We start from the raw sequence: 26,999 nt of genomic DNA on the forward strand, positions 1-26,999 counted from the left end.
TCTGGAACTTTCACTACAACCGGACAGAACAACATGAGACAAATCATCTGTGCAAACATCAGCTTCCTCTGGCTCCTCCTAGTGCCACTAATGGCATCTGAAAGAATTCACCGGGCCCGAATGAAAACAACCAATTGGAACTGAGAAAGATATTCCCAGCATCCCAGATATTTGATGACCTGGGAACAAGACTCAACAATCAACTATGTTTCTCGACTCATTAGGAGCTCTGGGAGGAGCCAGAGGAACCTGATGTTTGCAGATTATCTGTCTCATGTTCTACAGTCAGGATATAATGAAAGTTTCAGCAAATGTGACAAGAAAGTTATTTTTATAAAAGTTACTGCAGCTTTAAGACTCTCTCAGACCTCACTGCACCCTACTCAAAATTTCACTTCAGTAAATAGTTCCACCTTGTAAAATTATATTCAAGTGACCATCTGTGTGGCTTTCTGCTGGGGAAAAAGCTTTCCAGCTGCTTTCCACTGAGCGTTGTCTCAAGGTAATGGAAACTGTGTGTGTGTGTGTGTTTGTGTGTGTGTGTGTGTGTGTGTGTGTGTGACCTCAGACTATGTTACAACTCAAAGTTAGACACAGATGTGTCACTGGCGTATTGTCCGCTGAGAGGAGGCTGGAAACACGTCTGTTATGTTTAATAAAAGGAAGTGATCGATGTCCTCAGCTACTACAGCAACATGTCTGCAGCATGGAGATCGTTTCCATGGTGATGTTCCTGGCCCTTGCAAAAAACCTGGCAGTTGCAACGCCGCCGCTCTCCTTGCATGGGTGAACATCACATCAAAGTTATTGCTCCTGAGAGTTGCAGGGAGAGCGATGTCCCATACTTCACTATCTGACAGGAAGGAAAGGGCCATTAGCAATCTAGATTAGCAAGACCAGAACCTGTCACACAACTCCTATAAACATCTCACACGGCCTCCCATGATAATGCCTCTTTATAGCGGTGTTGGGCAGTAACTCATTACTAATAAATGTCAGTAATAATATCACAGTTACCTCCCAACAACCTTACTTTTGTTGGCACCTCCGACTGATTTGAAATGCAACAATCCAATCACATCCTTCGGATTCATTTTTGTAATTGTGGAGCTTGGGAGATGGAAGGTGCTTGCATTCAGTGGCTGTAAATATTCACATCACTTTGATTTTAACAGATAAAACTGGATTTTAATCGTCGTATGTCTGAATATTGGGTTGGGCTAAGTTAGTGTCACAAAGCTGCTTATTCAAGAATCTTTTTAAATGTAAAGTTTTGATGTAATCCATTTCAACATTTTCTTTTTACCGCATTACAATGTGGAGTAGCAGAAAAGTCGTGTAACTAATTACTGTTGGCAGGGAGTGATAAATAAAATAATATTATTTTTGAAAAGAGTAATGAGTAATAAATTACATATTTTGAGTAATTAGTCCAACCCTGCTCTATAGCTCCTGCAGCTACAGAGGCATCATTTTCCCTCTAATTGTGTACTACATAAATCACCACTTCCGTGCCAGTTTGTTCAATGTTTGAGGTTGTATTAGTAATTTCTCTTGCTATCAGCAGCATGCAAAGGGCACAGAGAGTGATCTGTATTCACTATGTTAACACAATCATAGTTAAGACATGGAGAAGATCCAAGGTCATCGACAAATGGGAGCTGTTCTTTCAGTAAGTCTTTATTTTTGTTCAGTCAACAACAGCTTGTTCATAAAAAAGATCATTATATATATCTCTTGAGGCAATGTTTGTATAAAATTTCTTTGATGCTTGTTAGGAAATGTGTATCATACAAAAAAGAAATCAATCCCTTGTAAAACATTTAAAATCTAAGAAATAAAACTAAAATACTGACCCTCAATTATCAATATCAATCAACTCTGATCCATTTAAAAACAACTTACATGTATAGATTCAAGATTCTCAAGGCACAGAAATTGTGTTGCTTCTTTTGAAAAAATTTAACAGTTAAAGCAGTAAATTGAAATTTATTAGAATTTATGCTGCGTAAAAATAAACCGTCTTTGTACGCACACGAATCAAAATTCAATGAATAACAATAATTTAAATCTCAATAATGAACCGATAAAAAAGAAAAACTACCAACACCTGAAATAGAAAACTAAAGTGAACTTCAAAAAGGTATTTATGCTTGTACCATACAGCGTTTAGGGTTCTTTAAAGGACCAGTTTGAATTTCTGGGAGGTGCGCTTATTTACTTTCTCGCTGACAGTTATATGAGAAGATCGATACCACTCTCCTGTCTGTCGATAGGTAGCTGGAGATTAGCTTAGCTTAGCATAAAGACTGGAAACAGGGGGAAACAGCTAGCCTGGCTCCGTGTGAAGGTAACAGCAGCACTTTGAACTAATGGAAGTAATTCATTCTAACGCTGTTTCACACATTTTACCTGCGATTTGAATAACGCACTGGGTCATATTGCAATTTTGATAATATCTGATGAACTGTGCAGCCCTACAGGTTTGCCAGGATGTATCCAGGCGTAGATCCATCAAGCTCCAGACGCCCTTTATCATATGTTCTGGTTATTACAATTTTGGTCGTCTATTTCTGAGACATTTTCTTCTATTTGTGACAAGGAAATCAGCCCTGACCCTGTAACAGCAGTCTTTGGTGCGGGCCCTGACGAAGTATTGGTCGGCTGGAAGTGTGGTGGCACATTTAAAGCTTAAGAAGCTAAAGAACTCAACCAGGGGATCCACTCGAGTATTTTATAGTGTGGCAGCCATTTTTGGACAACTATGACTTCCCTGCTACAGATACTGAAACCTCGGACTGCGATTTAACCAGTAAATGATCTCTGTAATATGTCCAACAACTTGTATTTTTTATTGCTTTTATCCAAAGTGTTTTACAAGATTTTAGCTGCTCATTCACCTTTTCACGTAAACACACTGATGGCAGCGAGCTACACCGACCATCAGGAGCAATCTGTGGTCACGATACACGGCTTACAGTTCAATATAAGTAAGCAAAGCGATGTGTTTTAGTTTAAGGAAAACTGTCATTCATGGGCTAAGCTTACCGACCTCTGACTCCAGCTACATATTTTCCGTTACAGACATGAGAGTGGTATAAATCTTCACATCTGATCTCTGCAAGACAGTGTATTTTCCCCAAAATGTCAAACTTACTTCCACTGAACATCAACGTGATGCAGTCTGGAAGAACCAGTTACAGTATTCAGTTCATACATCAAAACATCACAACAAACACGTAATCTGCTGCACATTCATTAATGCCATCCAGTGTGGTTTACGAAAACGGGTTTGATCATAACATTACTGAACACCACCATCGAACACAAAATATTCAGTTACATTCTGTACATTGTATTCCCTGCTCTTGATCAAGTTCTAATGCAGCTTTTTCCCGTCTGGAATGCAGCTAAAGGGGGAAAATCATCCAGTGTCACTCCAACACATAAAAAGTGAAATATTACATTGCAGCATTGGTCATTCCTTTTCCCTGCGAGTGATAAAGTCTGTACAACATCCCGAAAAAAAAGAAGCATCTAATCACTGTTTCATTACCTCTTAAAAAGCACACTGAATCCAGGGCTGTAGTGACCTCATGTACCCAAAAATCATATATTGATTTCTGCACAGTAGTACCCTCTTCCGACAATAACCCCCTAACATATTCTTCCTCGCAGCTTAAATACAAAGCAACAGCTAAAGCTTGAGAACAAAGGACTGCTCGGAATTATTAGTGACTGGCATCAGAAAGATATTTGAACATTTGGGACATGTCCCACGTAGATCCGCATCCACGGCGCCACAAATGAAACTGTGCAGAAGAAGTGGGGGAAACTTAAGGGCCTTATTGAGGTGTGTGCTCGTAAGACGGGAACATTGACTTCCGCGTTTTGGGAGGCGGGGGCGGAGGCTTGCTCTCAATTTTCATTGGCAGCGGCGGAGTGAACTGTGGGGAGAGAAGAGAGAAGAGAGTTCACGTTAGGACTTTAAAATAAAAATAAAAAACAGAATATTTTAACGTTTACACGTCATTAAATATGCATTAGCGAGGGTGTGCTATTTTCTCCGAGCAGATGTACCTCTGAAGGGAAGCCGGGGTTGTCAATCTCGTGCGGGTGTTTCTTCGGAGGCATGGGTGGGGGGGTCCCTGGGGTGTCAAAGGCATTGACATCATTGTCACTGAGAAGCGATGAATAACCTAGCACAGGAGAGAGGAAATAAAAGCGTTTCAGACCACATGCATCCGTGAGTGAGTGTGTGTGACCTGATTAGGGCTACAGACCAGAATGTGCTTACAAAAGGTTAGTAGGCAGGATATTCCTCCTCACTGTGTGTGTGTGTGTGTGTGTGTGTGTAAGGCATATTTTTAAGAGAGAGTACATGCACTGTGGTGTTTGTCAGGGCAGAGGTTTTGCTACATACTGGAGCTGCGTGGTGTGCGCGGTGTGTGTGGAGAGGCAGGTAGCGGGCTGAGAGGGTTAGACAGGCTCAGCTGGGATGAAACACCCTGGAACAGCGAGAGGGTGAGCCGTCGGTCCCCGAATTGTAAACTCTTGGGCCTCTGCTGCTTCTCTGGAGGAGTCTGGAATAAAAACGAAGACGGAGGCATCCATGTAAAACAGTCAAGCACAATGTGGCTTCTCCCAGTTCACAGCTGAGTAACAGAAACTTAATATTAGGATGACATGGTTTTGTAAACAGCTTATATAATCACCTGAAGAAAGTGTGAAAATAGCAGAACATGTGTAAAAATAGCACCTGAACATAAGGCCTCACCTCGTCTGCGTCCGACTGCCTCTCCAGCAGCACCTGGGATTTGCTCACACTCCACTCCTTCCTGTTCTTTCTAGCAATCCTGTTGTCCTCCTCCGAGCGGGATAAAACCGAGGTCCTGCGATCGCTGGGGCGGGACAACAAGGAACTGCTTGTGAATAACCGGGGGCAGAGAAAGAGACGCAGACAGATGTACAGTCATAAAGACACACAGTGCTTTTGATCTGAGCAAAAAAGTCAGTGTTTAAGGAAAGCATCGTGACGGCAAGACAAAAACTTAGACAGAGGGAAAAGGTAGACAAAGGAAGCAGGGAGAGGATGCAGACTGACTCTTGGGAGGAAATGCAGGAGGGTCCATCTGAGGATGCGGAGCCGCTGGAGAGGCCGGAGGAGGCGTTGGAGAGGGTGGAGACAGTGGACATGCGACGCAGGGTGGAGGACAGGATGTAGGGCATCACCATCGAGCCCACGCGACTCTTCTTCCTCTCGGTGAGAGAGCAGGGCTGGGACACACAAATGGGATTAAGCATCACCGGGGGAATCTTGGCAGGGGAGGAGCACAATGACAGGCAAAACTCGGGGGGGTTGCAACGGACCGGCTAAAGGAAGATTTATGGTCCTGCGCTAATATTATGTACACTGCTTTGAATGAAAGGCGTTTGATAGGAAGGCAAGAGGGCCAATAGCTTAAGTTGGCACCCTCTTACATTAAATTGAGTTTGCGGCTGGCAACGCACCAAGGTTATGACGCCATAATGCTTCTCCACTTTCTCCCGAAGGTCCTGGAAGCAAGTAACCAGACGGTTGTGCAAGGGCTTCAGCTGCTCTGTCGTCTTCTCCCCGTGGAGGCGGATCCCATCTGCCAGGAGAGGGATCTAGAGGGGACGAACACGCACTTTAGTGTTACAAAACATGCTCTGCTCGGAGGCCAGCGTCGGCGACAATGACGGCGGAGGGATCTACCTGCAGGGCGATGAGGTGTTTGAGGACCTCAATGCGCTCGTGGTCCTCTGGGTGCTCTTGGATGTAGGTGTCGGTAAAGAAAGCCTATAGAGGATGAAGAAGAGGATTAAAATTGGGCAGCTTGCTTAAAATATAGCTGCAAGCAACAATGAACAGGTTTCCACAGCATGACAAAGAGGCCACGCGGCCCCCTTATGAATAAAACTTTGTAACTCAAAACAGGCTTGAGGCCAGCCGGAACTCATGTTAATGAAAAAGGGACTCACAAATTCATATTAATGTTTGCAGTTGTATGATTTATCTCTTATTAGTGTAGTTTGGCAATGTTTTATAGCAGTATATTCTTTTCCAAATCAATTACTTTAGAGCCAACTGTGCACACACGCAGAATCTGATTTAGCAAACAGCTAAAATCCAACAAATACAGTGCAGCCTGTAAGGAGTGGGACACAATTTTGGGGGGGCTCTGTACTCCTGCATAGTGGATTTGAAGACTGGTACTCTAGGCCTAAGTGCTGTCCAAATATGATGTATTACCAGCGGCACTGGCTCTGTAGATGTCAGCCTGTGGGTCGACCACTTTGTTCCGGACTGAAATATCTCAACAACGACTGGACGGACTGAGATAAAATGTTCAGATGTTCATGGTCCCCAGAGGATGAATCCATTAAGGGGAAAAATGGCTTCTTCTACAGGAATAAAACATGTGTTCCTCGGCATTGTAGAAAGACCCTTATTGAGGCGCTATCAGTCTTGGATTACAGTGATACTCTGAAGCCATTGGCTGCTGTCTCTGACCCTGCACTAAGATTTATTGCTGGTGATAATACTGAGGATTGGATGACCCTCTCTCTCTCTGTAAGCCGTGACAGACACTGTGTTTTATTTATTGATTTATTAGGCCCTTACTATTTTTTCCCAACCCCTAACATAACTGTGCTGTCTTTAAATGTGAGCCCTTATTGAACACGATCAACAGCTGCCAGCTGTTTTTATTCGGCTATATTGTAAATGAGGTTTCTACCTGAATGTATTTCTGAGTTAAAGCTCCAGTGTGTAACATTTAGGAGGATCTGCAGTCACAAATGGAATATAATATTCATAGGTATGTTTTCATTAGTGTATAATCACCTGAATATAAGAATCATTATGTTTTTGTTACCTTAGAATGAGACGTATTTATCTACAGAGGGAGCAGGTCCTCTTCTAGTCCACCATATATTTACAGTAGCCCAGAACGGACAAACCCCACACTGGCTCTAGATGGGGACTTAAAGCCTTTTTCACAAGTTTTTGGCCACCGTAGTTTCTCCTACACACTCTCATTCCCAGGTTGTCATCTGCAACTTCACCACCAGATGCCACTAAATCCCACACACTGGTCCTTTAACGTTGAATGAGTCCTCTGACTTTTCTTTTAGCTCCGCCAGCGTCCATCAGCCTTTGCTCTGCTTTTTGTTTAGTGCAAGTTAGCTACGGTTAGCACGCTAATTATTACGCTTATTAGGATTTATTGATGATATTGTCTATGATGGTTGGGATTATTTAATATCTCTGTATGTTACCTGTGAAGTGGTATTTTGTATTTGTTTGTTCCAAGGTTATTTTAAGATCTCAAACCCCTCAAGAGGACCCGTTTAAATGCGGTTTGTTTATTCGTGTCTGAACTAAAAAAAGTCAAACCTTCTCATAGTTGGAGAAGCCGCCCATGACAGCAGGGTCAACAATGCCGCTGAGCATCATGGACAGTGGGTTGATGGACAGCGAGCGATCACAGGCCTGCTGCTGCACGAGGTTACTCAGCTTTTCATTGGCCATCTCCATGGTCTCCACAGCGTTCGCCAAAGGACTGATCTCCTCCTGCACATCGGGAGAATGAAACAGTGGATGTGAGGAATTTTTAAAGACAAAGAAAAAAACAGCACAGTTCTAGCATCAAGGTTGTTTTCTTACCACAGAGACCGATTTTACTTCAAACCATTTCAGAATCCCTGGGAAGCGATAGGCGGTAATGTAAGTTGTTCTCTCGATCCACATGGTCTGTCGGGCAGAATAAATATCAATAAAATATTAAAGGGTGGCATTTTAATGTTGTTATTAATCTTCAGAGTGAGGTATGCGCAGAGGCAGGGTTGTTTATGCATTTTTGAGGAATTTATGGGCGTGTGCTCACACGTATGAGCTTAGTGCTTTAGAGTAAATTTAAAAAGTGCTCACTGCAAATTCATTGTCTGGGTCCTTTTCACCTTTCCTGAAGGGCCTGGAATACTGGAACTGGTCCACTTCATTGGTTCTGTAATAGCTGCAAGAGAACAGGGAAGGACAGCGGTGAGTTAGCAGTCTGACCAGAGAACTATAAATCCCAGGGTATTCACGAGAAAATAAATCAGCCTTTAAGTGTTCTGTTACGCACTTTAATATCTGCTCTGGAACCCCCTTGTCTTTAAACTGGGGCGGCACGGTGAGAACAGGCTTGACAGTAAAGCACTGGATGTCTGTGAGGTTCAGCTAAGGATAAGACCAGAAATAGAGTGGAGGAGCAGACAATGCAAACTTGTATTGAATGTGATTTTCTTTTAAATCTATAATTGTCATGACTGAGAGCCCAGAGCCATGCTAGCAGCTCTGTGAGGCTGCACTTTGCTCGGAGCTTAACACTAACATCCTCACAATGTCAGTGCTAATACGCTGCTCAGCACGTATATTTACCATGTTCACCATTTTGAAAAACTAAATACAGCTGAGGATGATGGAGTGTCAGTAGTAAACCAATCAGTATCAGAGAAATGTAAAGATCCCCTACAGACATGTATTGTGAAATGTCCACATTGAAATCCTTAAAAAGTAATCTGCTCTTCATTAATCCATGAATATGCAAGTTTGGTTCATTTCTAAAGTTTTCCTGTTGGACACAAGATGTCTCCTACTTTTTCCCACAACCTGCGGCCCTTTGCTGCGTGTCATCATCTCTCTCTCTCTCTCCACTTTCCAGTCTATCTTAAAGCTGTCACTAACCAAATAAAGGCATGAAAAGTCCCCCACCCCCCAAAAAAGAAGAAAGGATAGACTTCTTAAGAGCACAGGGAAACTTCCCACATTCAGCAGATGAATGTGAAAACATCCTTCTAGTGTCAAACTCTGTACAGACATCATTCTGCACAGTGAAGATCAAACATCACACTGTAGGAACTAGAAGTAAAACAGATTTTTGGCTGGAGGGGAACTTTAAATATTGACGTGATGATGTCTGAGGGGGATAATTCATCCAATAGCTGTTGAGATATTTCACTTAAACCCACTAATTAAACCTCATTAACTTCCCCAGAGCCATGCTGCTCATATAGCAGGAGTTATTATATAAGGATACACTGTCCAGATGAGTTGCTGATGTTGTCTCCAGGGGGCGCTGTGCTGGTCATACGCGTTGCGTTGGGGAACTGAGAGAGCAGCTTTAAGCTGAAGTCTTCCAGCCACTCGTACTCCTTCCCTCTGTAGATGAACATCTTGTTCTGTAGCGGAACATTTCAGCGAGCAACACAAACAAACTCAATAAAAAGCTAGAATTATGATCAAACTCATTCTCCAAAATATATGAAAGGTGTGCAACACCGTGACAGGACTGTTCACTCTGACATTCTCTTGTGTCATCAAAAAGCCAATAACCTTTATCGGCATTATTGCACATAGCCCCGGGAAATGTCTCCAAAAAGCCGTCTCATTGCATAACCACTGCCCACGATGGTTTCTCCACGTCTGTATTTATTGAAATAGGTAATCATTTCCTCACCCGGAGGAAAGAAGGGAATCCAAGGCCATAATATCCTACAGCGAAGTACTCTGGCTGTGGCCGCATCGCATGCATGATATTTTCATAGAAGTTGGCTTGTTTTTTCTGTGACAGAGGACAAAGAAGATGGTAAGACTGCAGCACATATTTAGTATGTTGTATAATTAGTAGTAGAACAAAACAAAATCATTCCAAATAAATTGCAATTACATCTGCAAAAAAGGAATGCGTGTTGCTCTTGTTTTCTTTTATGTAATTATGAGAAGATTAGTGGAGCACAATCATACTAAACCACAGTTGCTGAGAGACTATAAATAGAGCCTTCAGATTGCTGTTAAACTCTACAGCATGACAAAGCACTCTCTGGTAAACAGGTTAACACACAATTACCTCTTCCCAATCTCCTCAAGTTGTTTTTAAAACTAATCTCACGCAGCGTCGTACGAGCTGGAACACTGTTGTCCACACCAATCTCAAACGTCTTAATGAGGCAGTAACACTACACCATCTACATTCAAGTTGTTTTCATATCGCTTTATAAAGCTTTAGAATCACTTGCACTCTTACCAGCAGCTCGCTCAGCTCCATGAAGTCAAACATGTGGCTCTCGTGCATCTTGGCCAGCTGCTTGCCCAGCTCGATAGCCTTCTCCCACATCTGAGGAGACACGTGCATCGCTCAATTAAAAGGGAACATAAAACAAGAACATTAAAAAAAACAACACAGAGGCATTAGCTAGACTCGCCATCTGGCTCCCCGAGGCGAAACCCCCCACCTCAGAACAGTGGATGTGTACAGTAGCAGCCGGTGACACAACAAAGAACCCTGCGGCTGCTGGGCGAGCTGAAGTAACTTCCCCCCCACAGGTTTCACAACACTAACTTTTGACACCGGCTCATGTGCACAGCGGTTAATACTCACCTTGCCCTTGTCCAAATAGCATATGATCTCCTGGAAGAGCCTCTCTTTAAGCTCCTGCTGGGTCCAGACGTGCTCCCCATCCCTCGGTATCAGATGAGGTGCGCAGGTTTTGTCAGACCACTGGGTGAAGCAAATTAACATTCAGAAGCATGTTGATATCAGCAAAGATTAAACAGCATAAAAAACATAAAATTCTGATCTTGTTTAGACTGAAAAGAAAAAAAGAGACTTTGATGTGTCAGAAACCTCAAGTAATTCAGCATGTAGCAGCAGAGTGTAGGCCGCCTCTGTGTAGTTCTCACAATCCAGGTGCAAATCTCGCAGCTTGTACAAGTACCTGGTTACAAGAGTACATCAGTTATACACTGTTAGGCATTTGGTCCAAAAAACCAGACGCCCCGTGTGTCTGTCTGACTCACCGGATGTAAATATCCTCCCTCTTCTTTTCTTTGTAGAAATTCTGCAAGAGAAAAAACCTTAAATGCACACTCTTGAAAACATTTTCTCTCACGCAATTTGCAGAACAGCACACATGATTGCTTCTGTACATTCGCACACAGCGTAACCCCCCCTTTGGCAAATATACAGTAGGCGTACCAGCACGTTGACGGTGCAGCTCATGCGGTGCTCGGGGCTCTCATCGTGTGTGATGGTGCGGTACGCCAGGAGATTCTCCAGCAGGCTGCTCAGCAGCAGAGCCAGCTCCTCTCCTGACTGTGACAGGTATCTGTGGCGTCTGCAGTGCTCCAGTAACCTGCACACACAGACAGATTCACACAGTACTCTTACAGACCGCATTAAAACCTGCTTTTGCAATGGTTTGGGATCGTATATTCTGTCTCCGAGGGTTTTCTATTGATTAGAGGTTGCTCACAATTCTAACAGACCTTCTGTCTCCTGGAGGATTTTTAAAAAACACAATCATAAAGGCCTTTGTTGAAGCTGGCAGTAATCCTATGTGAATTCTCTATCACACAGAATTGAAGGATTTTTGATTGGAGCGTTGTACTACTTAAACAACTTTCAGAATAAAAGAAATATTCTCTGTTTGATCCTCCTCTGCCTTACGTTTTCTCCAGCAGGACTTTGTACTGCTGATCTCCTCGGCCTCCTTCTACCTCTTGATCCAACTTTGTTATCAGTTCATTCTCAAACTGCAAAGATAAGAAGGGAATTAGAAAAAAAAAAAAACATGCCATTATACACATATTAAATGTCATATTTAGCCAGGAGCAGCTCCAGCCGAGTTCCAACCAAAAGACAACAACGAGCTGAACTTCTGAGGTAGCTACCGTTTCAAACGTGCGTCCAGGGTTGAAGTTGTGCTCACACTGCATCATATCAAAGAAGATGGGGATGGTGGCTTTCCTGAGTTCGGGCTCGGGCACCAGAGTGACCTCCAGAATGGGCCCGACCATGGCTGGGATGAACTTCATTTTGTGGGGGCCTGAGGGACAACAAAACATTATCACACAGAAATATCATAGTATGATTTGAGAAGGCAATAAGCTGCACTTTCATTCCTCGACAAACAGAGGACAAATCTAATAATGTGGTAAACAAAACAACACACTGTGAAACTGGACAATATAAAATATTGTCTTGTTATTCCCCTTGCATTACTGGCAGGCACTGAATAAACTATTCCACAAACTCTATGATAATAGCAGCAAAATACTCACCGAGATTGTACCACATATCTCTGATCTTAAATCCAATATTCTTCCTCATGTCCCCGTATCTGTAGTCAATTTAAATCAAAGAGCAGTTAAATTAAGTTCTCTCTATTTTAATAATCTTTTTGATTAATTGTAAATGATCTCACTTGTTCAGTATCTTGTTTCGTTTCTCTTGAGAGAAGGACTCCAGCTGCAGTGTCGTGTGGGTGAGGAACGCCACAGTCAAATGAAAGTAGTTATTCCACAGCTGCGAGGGCGAAGCAGAGGTTTTCAAATATTAATACCATAATTACCTTCTCATAACACCAGCTTTTGACTTTGTGTTTAATAAAAAATGTGACCTCCAGACACACCTGCAGTTCAAAATGCGCCTGGTCCAGAAAGTACATGTTGAGGACGTCCGAGTACTGGTTTATGGCCCTCAGGAAGACCTGCATCTGCACCAGGTTCATGATCATCCAGTCGACAGGGAAGACGTTTCCCATGAGGTCCTTGAACATGATGAATGTCTCCATGAGGAAGTCCTGAGGGCAGCACGAGAATAAAATCTTTACTGCGAGTGTATGCACACTGCCGCTTTAAAGACAATAACAGTAATATCCAATAGACCCACACTAAGCAAATCCAGCACTGCGACATGTCTCCACACACACACACACACACACACACACACACACACACACACACACACACACACACACACACACACACACACACACACACACACACACACACACACACACACACACACACACACGGCTTAATGGAGGCCCACTGACATCCTCATCATGTCAGTCCAATCCATCGCATGAAATGTCTATAATCAATATTCTCTTAAGGAGCAGTAAGTGGCCGGGCTGGTTTAATGCCTGTTATTGATGAGATGTTTCAGGACAAGTTGTAGCCAACAGGGGAGGAACCGGGACACTTACAATGATATCCTGTCTGGTCTTGAAGGTGCTGATGTAGTGGGCGTAATGCATGTCATCCATTTGCTTCAGGATGGCCGTCATGCAGGCGAGATAGTGGCCCTGCCGCAGAGGAGTCCACTATTACTCACATGATTTCACTGAGAGGCATTTCTCCCAAAAAACAAACTGCACTTACATTGTCTTTTTGTTATTGTTATGACTCTTAAAAGACTGGTGTGCTACCATATGAATGAAGGGTCACACTTTATGTTAAAGTACACACTTGTGATTTATTAGCATGCATATAAGTAGCATATTGACTCTTTATTAGTCATTATACAAGCACTTATTGTGCATTATTCTGCATTAATTAAGACTCTGATGATCTTGTGCGCTTTGCTCAGTATAGGCCTTACGTTTATTCCTTATTTAACACTTATTAAATGTCTGTTCTTCAAGTGTTCTTATAACTCTAAATTAAGTATTTTTACCCCCAGAATATTTTCCTCATTCCTCATTCTCATAACTAATATACTTTCCTCAGAGTGGGCCAAAGTCTTGGAAACTTATACGAATTATTAAACTTGTTTTCAATTTGTATTGAAATCTTTTGCAATTTTAAAATGATCAAAGTTTAAAGTTTAAGACCACAATGCTGTTCTCGCCACAGCCGAATTGACTTCAGTTTACAGCCTCAAATCAAGTAGAATGAATTTATTTTACAAAAAAGTAATCTTATAGAAAGTTAAAGTGTTTGATGCACGTACAGTTAACATCACTGTGTGTGTATTTATCAACTACAGCAACAACTTTGATCTTTATTAGGCTGTATGCATGTAGATAAGATCGTCTGCAGCACTTCCACTGAGCTTCCCTTAGGTTTATGTGGGCGATCTGAGTGAGGGGCTAATATACAATTAAAAACTTTTAAGACAACAACATTTCCAGGATATTTGTTCATTCTAATTAATTTCCAGGATGCGTGGGAACAGCTCAATGTAGAAAGAGGGACATATTCTAAGACTTTATTTAAGGTTATTTTGACACTATTAACACTTACAAAGGAACAGAATAGATTATATTCATTAGTATTCTGGTGGTACTAACACCATATAAAGGCCCATCCTGAGCAAAGCGCATTAAGATCATAATTCATGTATAGCAACTTCCTTACTTACTATCAATAAGCAGTAATTAGGAGGTTAATGAGGGAAAACGGTTTCAGAATAATGCATTAAGAACTGCTTTATAATGACTAACGAGCCAATATGCTACTAATATGCATGTTAATAGGTTACTAGTTAATAGTGAATATGTGCACCTTCATATAAAGTGTTAATGTCAGTATTATTAATATTGAAATTAATGCTGAGGGTGCAGTCGTCAAGGAGATACTTCCTCTGTGACACCGCAGTGTGTCTTACGATGAGAGGAGAAGATCTGTCCATGCTGATGACCGTCCGATTAACCCTGCGAAGAAGCCGCTCCATTATCAGCTGAACGTGGCCTCTGGTTGGACCCTGCACAGACAGAACAGCCGCAGGTACAATTACCGGCTGAAACGCAGCGACACAGGCAGTCTGCAGAAGGTTGGCTCACACAAATTACAACAAAAAAAGGGAAAGAACAACACAATTCTCCCACATTCTTGGAGATTGTTTTGGTTTTATTTGCTCAGGTTTGGAGGTAAATGTCTCTGAGATTTCTCTCTTCCACTATAATGTAATGGAGGTGAAAGGAATCTATTATTACAACAGCAGTGTGTCTTCCTAGAAATACTGTTCCAGTTATTACTGTTAATCATCATAAATGGATCAGGAAGTCAACCCTGGTCCAGTATCCAACGCATACAGTGTGATCCACCAGTGCACACACACTGAGAATGGACTTCTTGTGTCCAGCAGGAAACTGGAAAACTAAACTTGCATATTTATAGACATTTTTTTTAAGGCTTTTAATGTGGAACATGTTGCTTTTTTTGGCAGACAAAACATACACATTGTTATTCTAAGCAGACTATTTGTATATATGTCTTAATACATGCCTGGAGGGGAACTTTAAAGGTGTCACCTCAGACTTTATGAGACTGTGATTGACATTTGTCACTATTTTCTGATGTCAAAAACTGTTCTCAGTGAGGTTTCTGGATTATCCAGAGAAGCTGGGACATCCTTTGTGGGAAGAGATGTTTTTCTGACATTTTTCAATGCTGTGAGCGTCACAAACAAAATTCCATTCGCCTCCATTGTGTCGGGGTGGAGACAGAAATCTCCTGCAAATAAAACCATTCAGTTTAAACCGTTTATTTGGGTCGAGGTCACGGTGGCAGCGGGCTGAACACGGTTAGCCCAGACGTCCCTTTCTTTAGCCACCTCTTTCAGCCCCTCCAGGGGGCGGGGGGGCAACTACATGCTACCAGGCCAGATGGGATATGTAAGGCCTCCAGCATGCTCTGGGTCAGCCCCGGGCTTCCTTCCAGTTGCCCAGAAAACCCCTAAAGAGAGGGTCGAACCTCAACTGGCTCCTTTTGATAGAAAACAGCAGCAGTTTCTCTAACGGTGAGTCCGGCCACCCTGTGGAGGACGCTAATACCCACAACTCCTTCTGACTGTTCTGTAATTTGTGCATACCGACCCTTTAAACTTAATCTGTGTGTCCACAGGTTCATTCAGACTCCTCACCACGTCCTTGCGGTCCAGGTTGTCCAACACCGTGCTGAGCAGCTGGGCACAGCCCTCGTGGTCGGGTTTACTCGAGTGGTCGTCAAGCTGCCCGCTCAGCTGGTCAGTAACAAGCGGCAGAAGCACGTCCCGACAATCTGTGGAGGAGAGAAAGACTCACTGGATCACACAGCACATTTCCTCCTAATGGAGCTGACCTGACAAACTCGTATGTTGGTGTAATGCGGAGCAGAGTGAAATGACTTTTCAGCTTGTGAAAAGTCATTATGTGATTTCTGAGCCTGGAGGACTCCTACCTGGCTGCCTGAAAAGGTCACTCTCCACCATTTTACACATGCAGCCCAGCTTCTGACGCACGAGCTGAGAGTCAGGAATGCTCTCAATGAACTTCGCTAGAAGGACGCTGGAAACAGAGCGAAAGAAAAGAGCCAAAGGAGTAGGTGTGACAATTTTAATGCGATTCACATTTCACATCTAGTAATTATTGCCACAGAGGGCTAATGAGGGGCACACATGATGAGTTGATTTTACAGCAGCAAGAATTGAATATGACGCCTCTTTTACTCAGACGTAAATATGATAATTTGCACTGAGAAAGGCAATTATCATTTCCTGCTGCGTAAACCCTCTGGAGAGTTACCTGAGTTCCACGGGATCAAACACAGTCTGGATGTCATTAATGATGCTCGGGAGGTATTTCAATATTGCTCCCTGTAAAGCAAAGAGTCACATCTCAGCAGGCTGAAACACAGGGAGGTTTTTTTATTCTGTCGTACGCTTTTCCTCACCTTACTGGGACTGCAGACACTCCTGTTGCAGTTCATTTGTTAAATTTATCAATAACTTGTCCATAACAGTGTAACACATATTCACAGCAGGATTACTGAATTCACTGACAATTAAAGCAACGTCTTCATAAGGTCTAGTTTAATTTTCACGCTAGAAAATGATTAATTCGTGAAAATAATAAAAAAAATCTAACAAACAGCCACCAAACATCAACTTTTCTCCTCAGCGTACCTTTATCTTCACTCCCTCGTCCAGCGGTCTGTCCATGAGAGTGTTGAAAGACAGGAAAAGGGTGCGAATGGAGTTGAAGAAAGCGTCCCCATCCTCGCTGTTCCCGTAGAATCTGAGAATCAAAGCCAGGCGTTATATCAGAAGTACTCATCCTTAAAATATGACAGAGAAAAATTGATTCTGATGTACCTGAGATAGAGGACCCGGGACTGTACAATAAACCTGAACAGGTACTTGAGGGCTTTGAGTGCCGCATAGAGCCTCTCGGTCAGGACGGGCTCCTCCACGTGGCCCACGTAGTAGTTGAGGACCCTGGTTAGCTTCCTGAGAAATTAGTGAATGAGTCAGAGGATCAAGGGCGGCTGGTAATTTGGACGTGGGTGAAGAAGACGAGCACTAAAAATAAACAGCGCGAAGGGGCGTAAGCCATCAAAGGTGAGAAATAAAGAACGGAGACTCACATGTAAGCCAAAGTGGCACTGAAGTGCTTGTTGATGTAGGTTTCCAGGACTGGGTTGAAGTGCTGGAATTTGATGTCGCCAATAAGTGTGATTATGAACACCTGGTTATAAATAAGGGAGGGAAACAAAATCAGAGCCGTGATCCTTTGTATCCGCTGATAAAGGACCAGTGTGTAGGTTTTAGTGGCATCTAGTGGCAAAGCTGCAGATTGCAACTCAGAGATGTGAAAGAAAATCTAGAGCCAGTGTTCGGTTTGTCCGTTCTGGGCTATAAACAAGGCGGTTCAACATGGCGGACTCTGTAGAAGAGGACCCGCTCCCCATAGATACAGAAACACAGATACCTCGCTGACCGCTGCTGTATGCGTCTGCGTGGTCATCATATTGCGGAGGTCAGTTAACAATACTAAGAGATTCAGACTTCACTACAAAATCCACTGCAACTTGCTTTCATCTGAACCAATTTCCATGAAATTTAGTTTGTTATAAATGTGAGAAAGTTGGAGAATGTTGGAATTTATTCAGCTGCTGGAGGCAGATCGGCTCTATGCCAAAAAGTTAACCTTCTGAATAGCCACAACTTCCACTGGGACATGCAGGCTCTGATCTATGAACAGGCAGCATTGAGTATAAATTTAGAGTTTTATCTCTTCTCAGTTTCTCCAAAAATGTAGATTTCTATATCTAATTTAATATATTGTTATAAAGCCGCCTGGTTGCTTGTTTCTGTGAAATGTGAAATTTGTCCACAGGATAAATATAATTCAACCGGTGAATTCTTTCCCCCCTGCACAGTTTCCTGGTTAGACAGTAATCTGTAGCATCTGTTGATGCTTTATGCACCAGCTCTCTCTCTTCTCTCTCTCTCTCTCTCTCTCACACACACACACACACAGTATACATGTATTCATTGTTTACTGTATTTTGATGGTTCTCTGACTAGCAGTGCCTGTTTTGAATATTTTTCCAAAAAGAGTCTCTTGACTGTTTTTTGAGCGGATTAGCTCCGCCCCCAGTGACTGAATGAATTCAAACAAGTAGCCAGTAGCAGCTTCAATTCTCCCGTTTATAACGAATTCACGAAAATTCAGAACCAAGCAAGTTACAGTCGATTTTGTAGTGAAGTCTGAATCTCTCAGTATTGTTAACTAGCTGATCTGACCTCCGCAATATGGCGACTACGCAGATGCTCGTCAAATCGAGAACACAGTGTCTACGTTTCTATATCTATGCCTCCCTCTGTAGATAAAAACGGTAACGAAAACACTTCTTATTTTCATGTACGTTTGAATATTATATTCCATTTTCTGCCAATAGATCCTCCTAAATGTTACATACTGGACCTTTAAGTGGCAGAGTCCACCATTCCCGCTCTGGCTCAAATGACCTTCCCCTTAGGGATTTACAGGAAATAGTGCATGCATGTAATAGATTGTTGCTGTTTTTATCCAACTGATTTCACTATCTGCGGTTCACTCTCCTGACGCTGTATCAGAGCTGCACTAAGTTACTGAACAGAACTAGTTTGTACAACGTGTTGTTTGTCTGGCACTCGAAGGCGGGGTTACAACCCAGCCGTTATAGAGGGGAGCAAAATAGTTAAATATGTGTGTAACAGCATACATTTCCATACAGTCGCTGCTGGAAGGCAGTCACATTGCTGCACTCAGTTATGCACATAAAAAGTGACACAAGCAGAAGGGTTCATTGGCAAAAACAGATATATCTGTTTTTATTTATTTTCCTATGTTTTTTTTGTTTGCAACCCAGGGAATATCAATTAAACTGGTGTTGGGTTGTTTTGATATCTTCTTTTTCTCATTTCCATAAATCATGTTTTTTTTTATCATGCACTCAGGGGAATATCAATCAAACTGATGTTGGTTTATTCATTTAATTTTATTCATCTATCTGTTTTTCCAGATGAACTCTTACAAGAAAGCTAGTGAGAGTGAAGTTCAAACCTTCCTCGCCACCGCACACCTGGCCAATCACTGTGGGTGCAAATGTATTCATATTGTCTGTTTCAGAACGTCGGAAAGGTGTGGAGGGAGGCATGTACTGGCTTTTATTGTGAAGGAGCCACAGGAAAAAACATATATATTTATATATATTAGGGATATTACGGCTTCACGATATGGATCTTTTTCAATTGATACCAATAATGACCTACATCCATGGCCAATAAAAATAAGAACAAGTTCATGTCCTGTAGTTTATGCACACCTGCAGGGTAAGAAAGGCTAAGATGTAGTGAGTGAACCACCAGCTATGTCACTGAATTTGGTGAAACTGGATCAGATTTTATGGAGAAAATGTTTTCTGTTTTCCCTCTGACTGCTCCACCTCAAATCTTTGTGATTAGCAGAGTTTCCCAATGGACAGTAAATTAACTGCTGCCAAATGTAGCTGCTGTTAGTTAGTTAGTTAACTTAGCATACTGCCCTGGACACCTGGGACTGGGATCGAGCTGGTGTTGATACTGTTAGCACAGGAGCTTCGACTGCCGGGAGGAGGACGCTTTTAGGCCTGGGATGAGGCCGACTTAGGAAGCTAAGTCGGACAAGAGTAAATCTCGTACAGACTTTCAGTCGTTGGCGAGGGTTTTGGCGTCGAGTTGTCCTTCTTAAGTAACGTAATCATACCAAAAGTACAGCTGTCCATATTGGGATTGAAACTGGGGTTGCCAAATTAACAAATACCAAATCTTACATAATGCTGCTTTAAGTCAATGAAAGCAATGTTGGCATCGTACTATTGGCTAATACAAAATAATAAAAATGTATTTTGTATACATTTTCGACCTCATATATTATTGTGCATCCCTAATATAGAAATATATATATTTCTATACTGTATATCAGTATATGTAATGTAATGCCATCACCCATTGGCACTATGCCCTGGAAACAGACTAACCAAGGCATCGAACACCAGGGTATCATAGGTGTCCTTTTCTGAGGTCTCCATCATGATGTTGAACAGGGCATCAAGAGTATCCTGGAGAAACTGCACATGAAACAGAAACCGGGTTTCAAAAACGCCATTTAAAAGACATTATGAAACATCTATAAAATATAGCAGCCTGTTAAATATTTAGCGCGGCATTCGTGGCGCAAAGAGAACTCACTTTGACAATCTCGCTTCCCTCGACCTCCATCAGCCTCTTCAGAATCTGGTCCAGGTCTTCAGGGTTGGACCTCCAGTTCAACAGCCCGAGTAAATCCACTGGAAAGAAACCAGGAACACGTCAGCATCAGGGTTCCCACTCGCCTGAAGAAATCATTTTCTAGGACATTTTCCAGGAGTTTTTCTTGACAATAGAGGACAGGAGTTGCTCACAAATGGGCATGTAATCTACCAGCAGCAGTGGGCCTCGTATTGATGCATTTAACTCCGTTTTATTCCTTTTATTCCACCTAATTTACCTACTTTTCCGCTGTGTACTCTCCTGTAACCGTAACCTGACTTTAGCCACAGCACATGAGTAACAAATTAAGTATACTTACAGAAAATTAATCTTCCAACTATTAAAAGAAGTAGAAAGTGTTTGTTGCATGTACAATTAACATTGCTGTGCATGTTATTTATTAACCACAACAACAAGGCATTTTTCCACTGGGAAAAAACAAACTGAAAAGATCGCTGCAAGTTCGCAATCTGAGGCGTAGATCTGACAACATAGATTATTTCCAGGATATTTGGCCAATTTAATCAATTTCCAGCTGTTTCTATGAGTGGAAAACTAGGTTTTCCAGGATGCTTGGGAACCCTAAGTTTACATTCAGTTGGAGAGACACCTCCTCTGTTACAAAATCAGCTAAGCTAATTGCGTTAAAAGGCTGAAATTTCAATATAAACCTAATTAGATCTGCATCAATCAACATCAACACATCAGCAAAACATCAGATCGGCATAATTAATTTCTGGGGGGAGGAAATGATGACGGCTCTGCGCCTCCATTCGCTGTGGGATCAGTCAAGATAACTTGTGACAGGGGATCTTTTAATTATCACAGACCGGGGAGGAATAGAAACGGCGCCCTACGGTACCCTTCTGAGTGAGTTTCGTGGAGCAGGTGAGCGTGGCGATCTGGAAGCTGTCTTTGGTCACAGGAATCACTCCCGAATGGTGGAACTGCTTCCCCATTTGCTTCTCCTTCTCCTCCACTTCAGTCCAAGTCGCTGGCAAGGTGAGATAAACCTTTGCATCTTCTGCCTTTTTCACATCAACCTGAAAAAAATCATAAAACAGGGAATAAATCATGAAGCATATTGATCGACTGAGATCTAATTTCATATTTATTGATTGAGCAGAGACTCATGCATAATCCATCTACCCACTGTCAGCTATTCAAGACACCGGTTTTTGTGTAATTAAATAAAAAACAACCTCCTGCTTATTTCAAAGATAAGAGAAGTGAATTAAGTTTTTACAAATCCGCAATCCTGCCGCGGTACCTTATAGACGATAAGTTCGTGCCTGCCGTCAGCCAGCGTGGTCCCGTCTCCTCTCATGAGTCGGACGAAGGCCATACCGAAGGGCTTCTCCGATTTGTCCCTAGCTGAAGGAAGCACAGGAGCATAAAATGTATTTAACATGGCGGCAGGATTACACGTGGGCGTTTGTCATACAAATAGGGCGCAGTCACTCACAGTCCTGGGAGGATCGGTGCCGAAACATCACCCTCAGGTGACAGCGGCACACATCTTCAATGGGGATTGTCACCTTGCATGGGGGGGGAGAGAGTGGGTGTGAATACAGAATTATACCTATGGAAGATATCTGGTGGCAGATTTGTATGAGTAGCACATTCTGTGCCCATATCGTCCCTAGAAGATTACTGTATTGAGCTACCGTGAATCCATTTGAAAAACTAATTAGAGAACATGAGATATCGTGTTGGAAGCTGCACACTCGGGTTCTTGACATGAGCTTACCTTGACTGTTTCATTCCAACAAGGCTGCTTCACCTGGTAGTAAATGACAGACTTGTACTCTGTGATACCATCATAACCCGCTCCAGGAAATATCGCTTTCTATAGAAATTGAAGGGAGGAGATCGGTTAGCACGATAGGAGCTAAATAAATTTGCTATTTGATGTGCTTGCAATTAACTTTGACAGAAAAAAGGTCCCAAAATCACAGAAATACAAGACAATGTGAGCACAGTCACATAAACCTGATCAAAATAAGCTCTTTGAACCTGGTAAATGTTAAAATTATGCATGTACATATTAAAAATGCATTTAAATAATCAGGCTTTTATGTGAATTCATACAATATGTCCTTTGTATCTTTATTTTATTATTTAATCATTTAATTTTAATCTTTTATTTGATTTTATTTCAGCACTGCACTGCTTTTAATCTCTTTTTAATAGCATCTCTGATTACTGGTGTGTGTTTTTGGTTGCATTGTGTCTCCCTCATTTATTGCTTTTAATCTTTAAATTATTAGAATGCTTAAAAGCTTATAATGACAATGATAACACGCCGCTGTTTACCAGATAAAATGTTTAACAGCTCCCATATTAGCAGGGCGACCAGGTGTGCACAGCCTTTTTATCCCTCGTCCCGTGTCCCACATTTTGAGACAATGTCCCACATTTTGAACTCCAGTTTTTCTAAAAATTCTGGTGTTTCTCCACCGTCTGTGGAGAAAGCCAGGAAGGCTGTCAACATGGGGCTGTGCACACATGTGGGTCAAGTGCAGGTTAACCTGTCACCGTCTTCGCTACGCCCAACGGGGAAAACTGTGAGTCACCACAAAGTCACCAGCTATGCAGATTTAGGCGGAATATGATGGAAATGCGGCTTCAATAAAGAGTGGGAAACTACTTCTAACTGGGTGACAACCAGGGGATAAACTGACAAAATTCCTCCTGAGAGGGACGTGAGTGTGTACCAGGTTTTATCTCGTCCAACCACAAATATCAACCTCAAGGAAGAGCTGGAGGACCTTTCCTAAGCCCACGCCTTTTCGCTCTGTGCTCCAATAACAGTTGAGCAAACCTTGGTCAACATCCTCCTTTCCTATGAGTAGATATGCTACGTGCTAGGCTAATCTACAATGAAAAGACAACCACGCGTAGCATATCTAGGTACAGGAAAGGAGGAAGTTGACCAAGTCTTACTCAACTGTTATTGGAGGAGAGAGCAAAAAGGGGCGGGGCTTAGGAAGGGTCTTTGTTTGACCTGAATGGAATTGAACCTTAATTAGTATCACTGCTAACACCTGTATTTAACCTAATGTTTGGTGTCTGCCGCTTTATTTCAAGAGTTATAATAAGAAGATGTTAGCACAGTGAGTCCGTTTGTTGCAATCACAGGTGTGTTTTACCTCCACGGGATTGCCTTCGTCATCATGCACACTCAGTATGACCTCTACGTTTTTCGGGGTCTTCTTTTTACCGCGGTCGAACTCCCCCTGCAGCAAGGTCACGTAAATATCATTCCTCACGTTTCCTGGAGAAAGGACAACAGATGATCAGGTGATGTGCCGAGAATTTATGAACCCCCCCCTCACGCTTTTGTGAGCAATTATAATGTACACGGCCGTGGCGTATGTAGAGCAAATGCCCAGCAACAAAGACTTTAATCCACCTGGGAGGATGATTTCTGGAAAGCCCATTTTCCTGACGATAGCAGTGCTGCGGTCCACAAAGTGGGGGTAGTCCTTCCTGACTTGGGCGACATCCCCCGGGAGGAGCTTCAGGGTCACAAACAGCCCTGCCAGCAAACATGTAAAGAAATTCAATGAGGCGGAGAGCGAAAGGACACACCCCGTAGACCCCCTCACACATCATTTATTTCCCACAAAACAAAAAGGTCAATTTAAAGCAACCCTCTGCGATCCCAGGGGGAACGCGCTGTCTGTGAGCGCTTTATTTTACCCTGGCCTTTGTGATTGACCTCCCGCGTGGCAATGACTTTGTTGAAGACAGCAGTGAGCGGCTCGTTCTCTCCTATGACTCGAGACGGGATGAGCGGAGACATGATGAGCTGCCTCTGACGGATGTAGGTCTCCATAGCTATCCTGGGAGAGAAGCATCGGGACGAGAATAAGAAAAATCAGCTGCCAGCGACTCTGACAGGTGACAAACAAATGGACAGAGGAGCTGCAAAGGCGACGTGAGGCTTTCAGGAGCTCTTGACAAGATGCGCCATTATCCCTTCCCACACCCCACTTACCTCAAGTGACTACCACAGAGAAAACTAACACAGTGCTAGTGCAGGGTGCCAGTGCCATACACAGCTCTATAACACTGCTCGTGTGTGTATTTTAAAATACACAATTCAACACATTAGTAGCTAAAATTGTCGTGTTATTATAGTTGTTAGGTTGCACCTGTCAAATGAAAATCAGGATTCTTAAAACACTGCAATTCTCAAATGCACAGTTCAACACAGGAAATGTGTTTCTTGTTGCTTTGCAGAATTCAAATGAGTACAAATGTTTTGAATTGATCGAGGGCTTGATGACCCAATTGGATGATACTGCTTTTCTAATGAATTGTGTAACTCTCAGACGGGTAGAGATGTGCTAATCGTGTAAATCCCCACATGCAAAGAGTTTCGGCCAAACTCAAATGTTTCACTTTCACATCTTAATTAGCTTTTTTTTTATGACAACAAGAGGCTAAAACCTTGCTACTGGCTCTGGGAGGCTGGTGGTCATAATGTTCTGCAGCCCCAGACCAACAGACTGCTCTGCACTGTGTGTTCTGACCCCTTTCTATCAGAACCAGCATTGACTGTTTCAGCAGGTTGAGCTACAGTAGCTCGTCTGTTGGATCGGACCACACGGGTACTGATGGGTACTGACCACTGCACACCGGGAACACCCTACAAGAGACAATTTTTCCTGCTTCTACGTCTGATATATCCCCCCCACTGACAGGAGCCCTGATAATGAGATAATCAGTGTTATTCTCTTCACCTGTCAGTGCTCACAGTGTTAGGATTCTTCACTGTACAGTCTTTTATTAGCTTTCACTCTCTGTATTTTCTTTACATTGCTGTTACTGTGAGGAGGTTTCAGTGAATAGAGGTAAACACCGTTAGTTGAAACTGGCATTTGAGTTTTGATGAATACCATTCAGTTGGCTGCAGTGGATATTGGACATCACTGTTTGGCTCACTGTTACAGAAACAAAATGTCAGTGGACTTCAATGTAAGTTCCTTATCGACAGTCTGAGTTAAAGGGGTAGTTTGGATTTTTTGGAAGCAAGGTTGTAAGAGGTTCTTGTAGTCAGTGGATTATCTATAGTAGATGGCGGTTAGGAGTACCAGTACCGGAGCGACGCCCTGCTGTGGACGGGGGCAGCAATAACACGTATTTTAGCCACCTAAAAAGAATCAGTTTAAGTTTTTGTTATATTTTCACCACTTTACCCCACCGTTAGACAACATTTTCCGAGAAGGAACTGAAGCCATCATATCGCTCTCTTCACAAAAACCAGACTCCCTTTAAAAAAACAGCCATTTAAGCTTGCAGGACACAGCAGTTGCCCGTCTATTGTTGCCTCTGACGGCAGCACAGCCTCAATTAGTTCAGATCCAAAAGTGTTAAAAAACAGAAGTCACAGAGTAGCAGAAAGAAACTAACCAATCAAGGCAGTGATAGACCAGAAAAGCCCTGTGTTCTCCAAGGTAAAATTAAAGTTTTTGTCAAAGGAGTCTGGCGGCTTTGAGGAGATTGATATAACGGTGGCTAAAACACATATTCTTGCTGCCCCCGTCCACAGCTTAGCTTCTGTCCCGGTACCGCTGTCTGCTTCTCCAGCTGACCGCAGTCTATGTACACTGACTATGGATACGTACCTCATATAAACCCACTTCAAAGAAGCAGGACTAACGCTTTAAGCAGTGATAAAAGGATGTGTGATTTTGTGGGCAGTGATGAATCCACTGATATTTCCTTCTGACTCATGAGTTAATGTTTTGACGGCCTTTTGCAGGACAAATTAAGTGTTGTGCTAGATTGATATGGTAATTGGGAGCTGCAGGAGTGTTTTAGAAAAGGTGCAACTGAAAAAGACTGTATTAGTAGTTATTTCCAGCTTACAATTTTATACTTTTTCCATTGTTCATTGTAAAATTCATTTAGCCTGACCTTTTTGTTATTAATTTGTAATTATCCAGTTCATGATTACTAGTGGCATATAAGTCACTCAGTGTTAATGAAAAATAAATTAATTTGTCAAGGCTGGAAAGCTTGTTCTGTGGTACAATTTGTCTTTTGTAAGGAACACATTTGGAGGATATTGACGAGCAGAAAAACGTATATTGAGGAAACTTTTACTCACTTTACTTATGAAAAAAAACACAAATGTGCAAACACAAACTATGCTTCAGTCTGAATTAGTCCCTCCAGATACAAAACGTAAAAGAATTCTGTATCTCAGGTTAAAAAATGTCATAAAAATCCACATTTATTGTTTCAAATAATCATCCAGATGAGTCCTGACAAATTCTCTATTCAACAAAAGCATGTTTTTGTCTTTACCTCCTGAAGAAGACGGTTGAACTGTGACACAGCGAGAAGAGACAAATAGAGTAAAACCTTAGAAAATTTTTGGTTTAGATGTCGAGAATCAGTCGAGATATTTTTGGGGCTCCTCTATCTAGGATCCCTGTGAATCGTCCTCATCCCCCCATTGTGCAGGCGCTATGAAAACATGGCCTTGAAGGTCGTCTTTGAAGGCAGCAAAAAAAGTTTTCAAATTTGTCCTTGAAATGCAACATTGGAAAAGCTGAACTGCATCCTTGAGAAAGACGTGATGGAACACAGTAAGCA

At 42.4% G+C, this 26,999-nt stretch overlaps 1 protein-coding gene across 2 annotated transcripts in view; it reads right to left on the bottom strand.

Annotated features, from left to right (window-relative positions):
• Positions 1–1,662: 1,662 nt before the first annotated feature.
• Positions 1,663–26,999, bottom strand: part of dock5 (dedicator of cytokinesis 5) — a 42,253-nt gene continuing 16,916 nt past the window's right edge. Inside the window, exons 12-51 of one of the 2 annotated variants that reach the window (XM_051422190.1) lie at positions 24,093–24,235; positions 23,803–23,928; positions 23,540–23,664; positions 22,138–22,236; positions 21,853–21,925; positions 21,658–21,761; positions 21,250–21,430; positions 20,328–20,425; positions 20,117–20,206; positions 17,198–17,298; positions 16,926–17,060; positions 16,737–16,848; positions 16,357–16,427; positions 16,013–16,119; positions 15,717–15,853; positions 14,460–14,555; positions 13,057–13,155; positions 12,478–12,648; positions 12,271–12,371; positions 12,128–12,186; positions 11,738–11,892; positions 11,514–11,599; positions 11,043–11,199; positions 10,865–10,905; positions 10,692–10,782; positions 10,446–10,565; positions 10,092–10,181; positions 9,525–9,629; positions 9,105–9,246; positions 8,151–8,232; positions 7,955–8,039; positions 7,691–7,777; positions 7,421–7,597; positions 5,738–5,821; positions 5,512–5,649; positions 5,105–5,277; positions 4,778–4,901; positions 4,424–4,583; positions 4,081–4,199; positions 1,663–3,947 (exon numbers count right to left, since the gene is read on the bottom strand). In XM_051422190.1, coding sequence (XP_051278150.1) covers positions 3,846–3,947; positions 4,081–4,199; positions 4,424–4,583; positions 4,778–4,901; positions 5,105–5,277; positions 5,512–5,649; positions 5,738–5,821; positions 7,421–7,597; positions 7,691–7,777; positions 7,955–8,039; positions 8,151–8,232; positions 9,105–9,246; positions 9,525–9,629; positions 10,092–10,181; positions 10,446–10,565; positions 10,692–10,782; positions 10,865–10,905; positions 11,043–11,199; positions 11,514–11,599; positions 11,738–11,892; positions 12,128–12,186; positions 12,271–12,371; positions 12,478–12,648; positions 13,057–13,155; positions 14,460–14,555; positions 15,717–15,853; positions 16,013–16,119; positions 16,357–16,427; positions 16,737–16,848; positions 16,926–17,060; positions 17,198–17,298; positions 20,117–20,206; positions 20,328–20,425; positions 21,250–21,430; positions 21,658–21,761; positions 21,853–21,925; positions 22,138–22,236; positions 23,540–23,664; positions 23,803–23,928; positions 24,093–24,235 — 4,546 coding nt within the window. In that variant the 3' untranslated portion in view covers positions 1,663–3,845. Of the gene's footprint in view, positions 3,948–4,080; positions 4,200–4,423; positions 4,584–4,777; positions 4,923–5,104; positions 5,278–5,511; positions 5,650–5,737; positions 5,822–7,420; positions 7,598–7,690; positions 7,778–7,954; positions 8,040–8,150; positions 8,233–9,104; positions 9,247–9,524; positions 9,630–10,091; positions 10,182–10,445; positions 10,566–10,691; positions 10,783–10,864; positions 10,906–11,042; positions 11,200–11,513; positions 11,600–11,737; positions 11,893–12,127; positions 12,187–12,270; positions 12,372–12,477; positions 12,649–13,056; positions 13,156–14,459; positions 14,556–15,716; positions 15,854–16,012; positions 16,120–16,356; positions 16,428–16,736; positions 16,849–16,925; positions 17,061–17,197; positions 17,299–20,116; positions 20,207–20,327; positions 20,426–21,249; positions 21,431–21,657; positions 21,762–21,852; positions 21,926–22,137; positions 22,237–23,539; positions 23,665–23,802; positions 23,929–24,092; positions 24,236–26,999 lie in introns of both variants that reach the window. The other variant, XM_051422188.1, reaches the window with a different exon arrangement.

This window comes from Dicentrarchus labrax, unplaced genomic scaffold, assembly GCF_905237075.1.
Source record: "Dicentrarchus labrax unplaced genomic scaffold, dlabrax2021, whole genome shotgun sequence".
Classification (NCBI taxonomy): Eukaryota; Metazoa; Chordata; class Actinopteri; family Moronidae; genus Dicentrarchus; species Dicentrarchus labrax.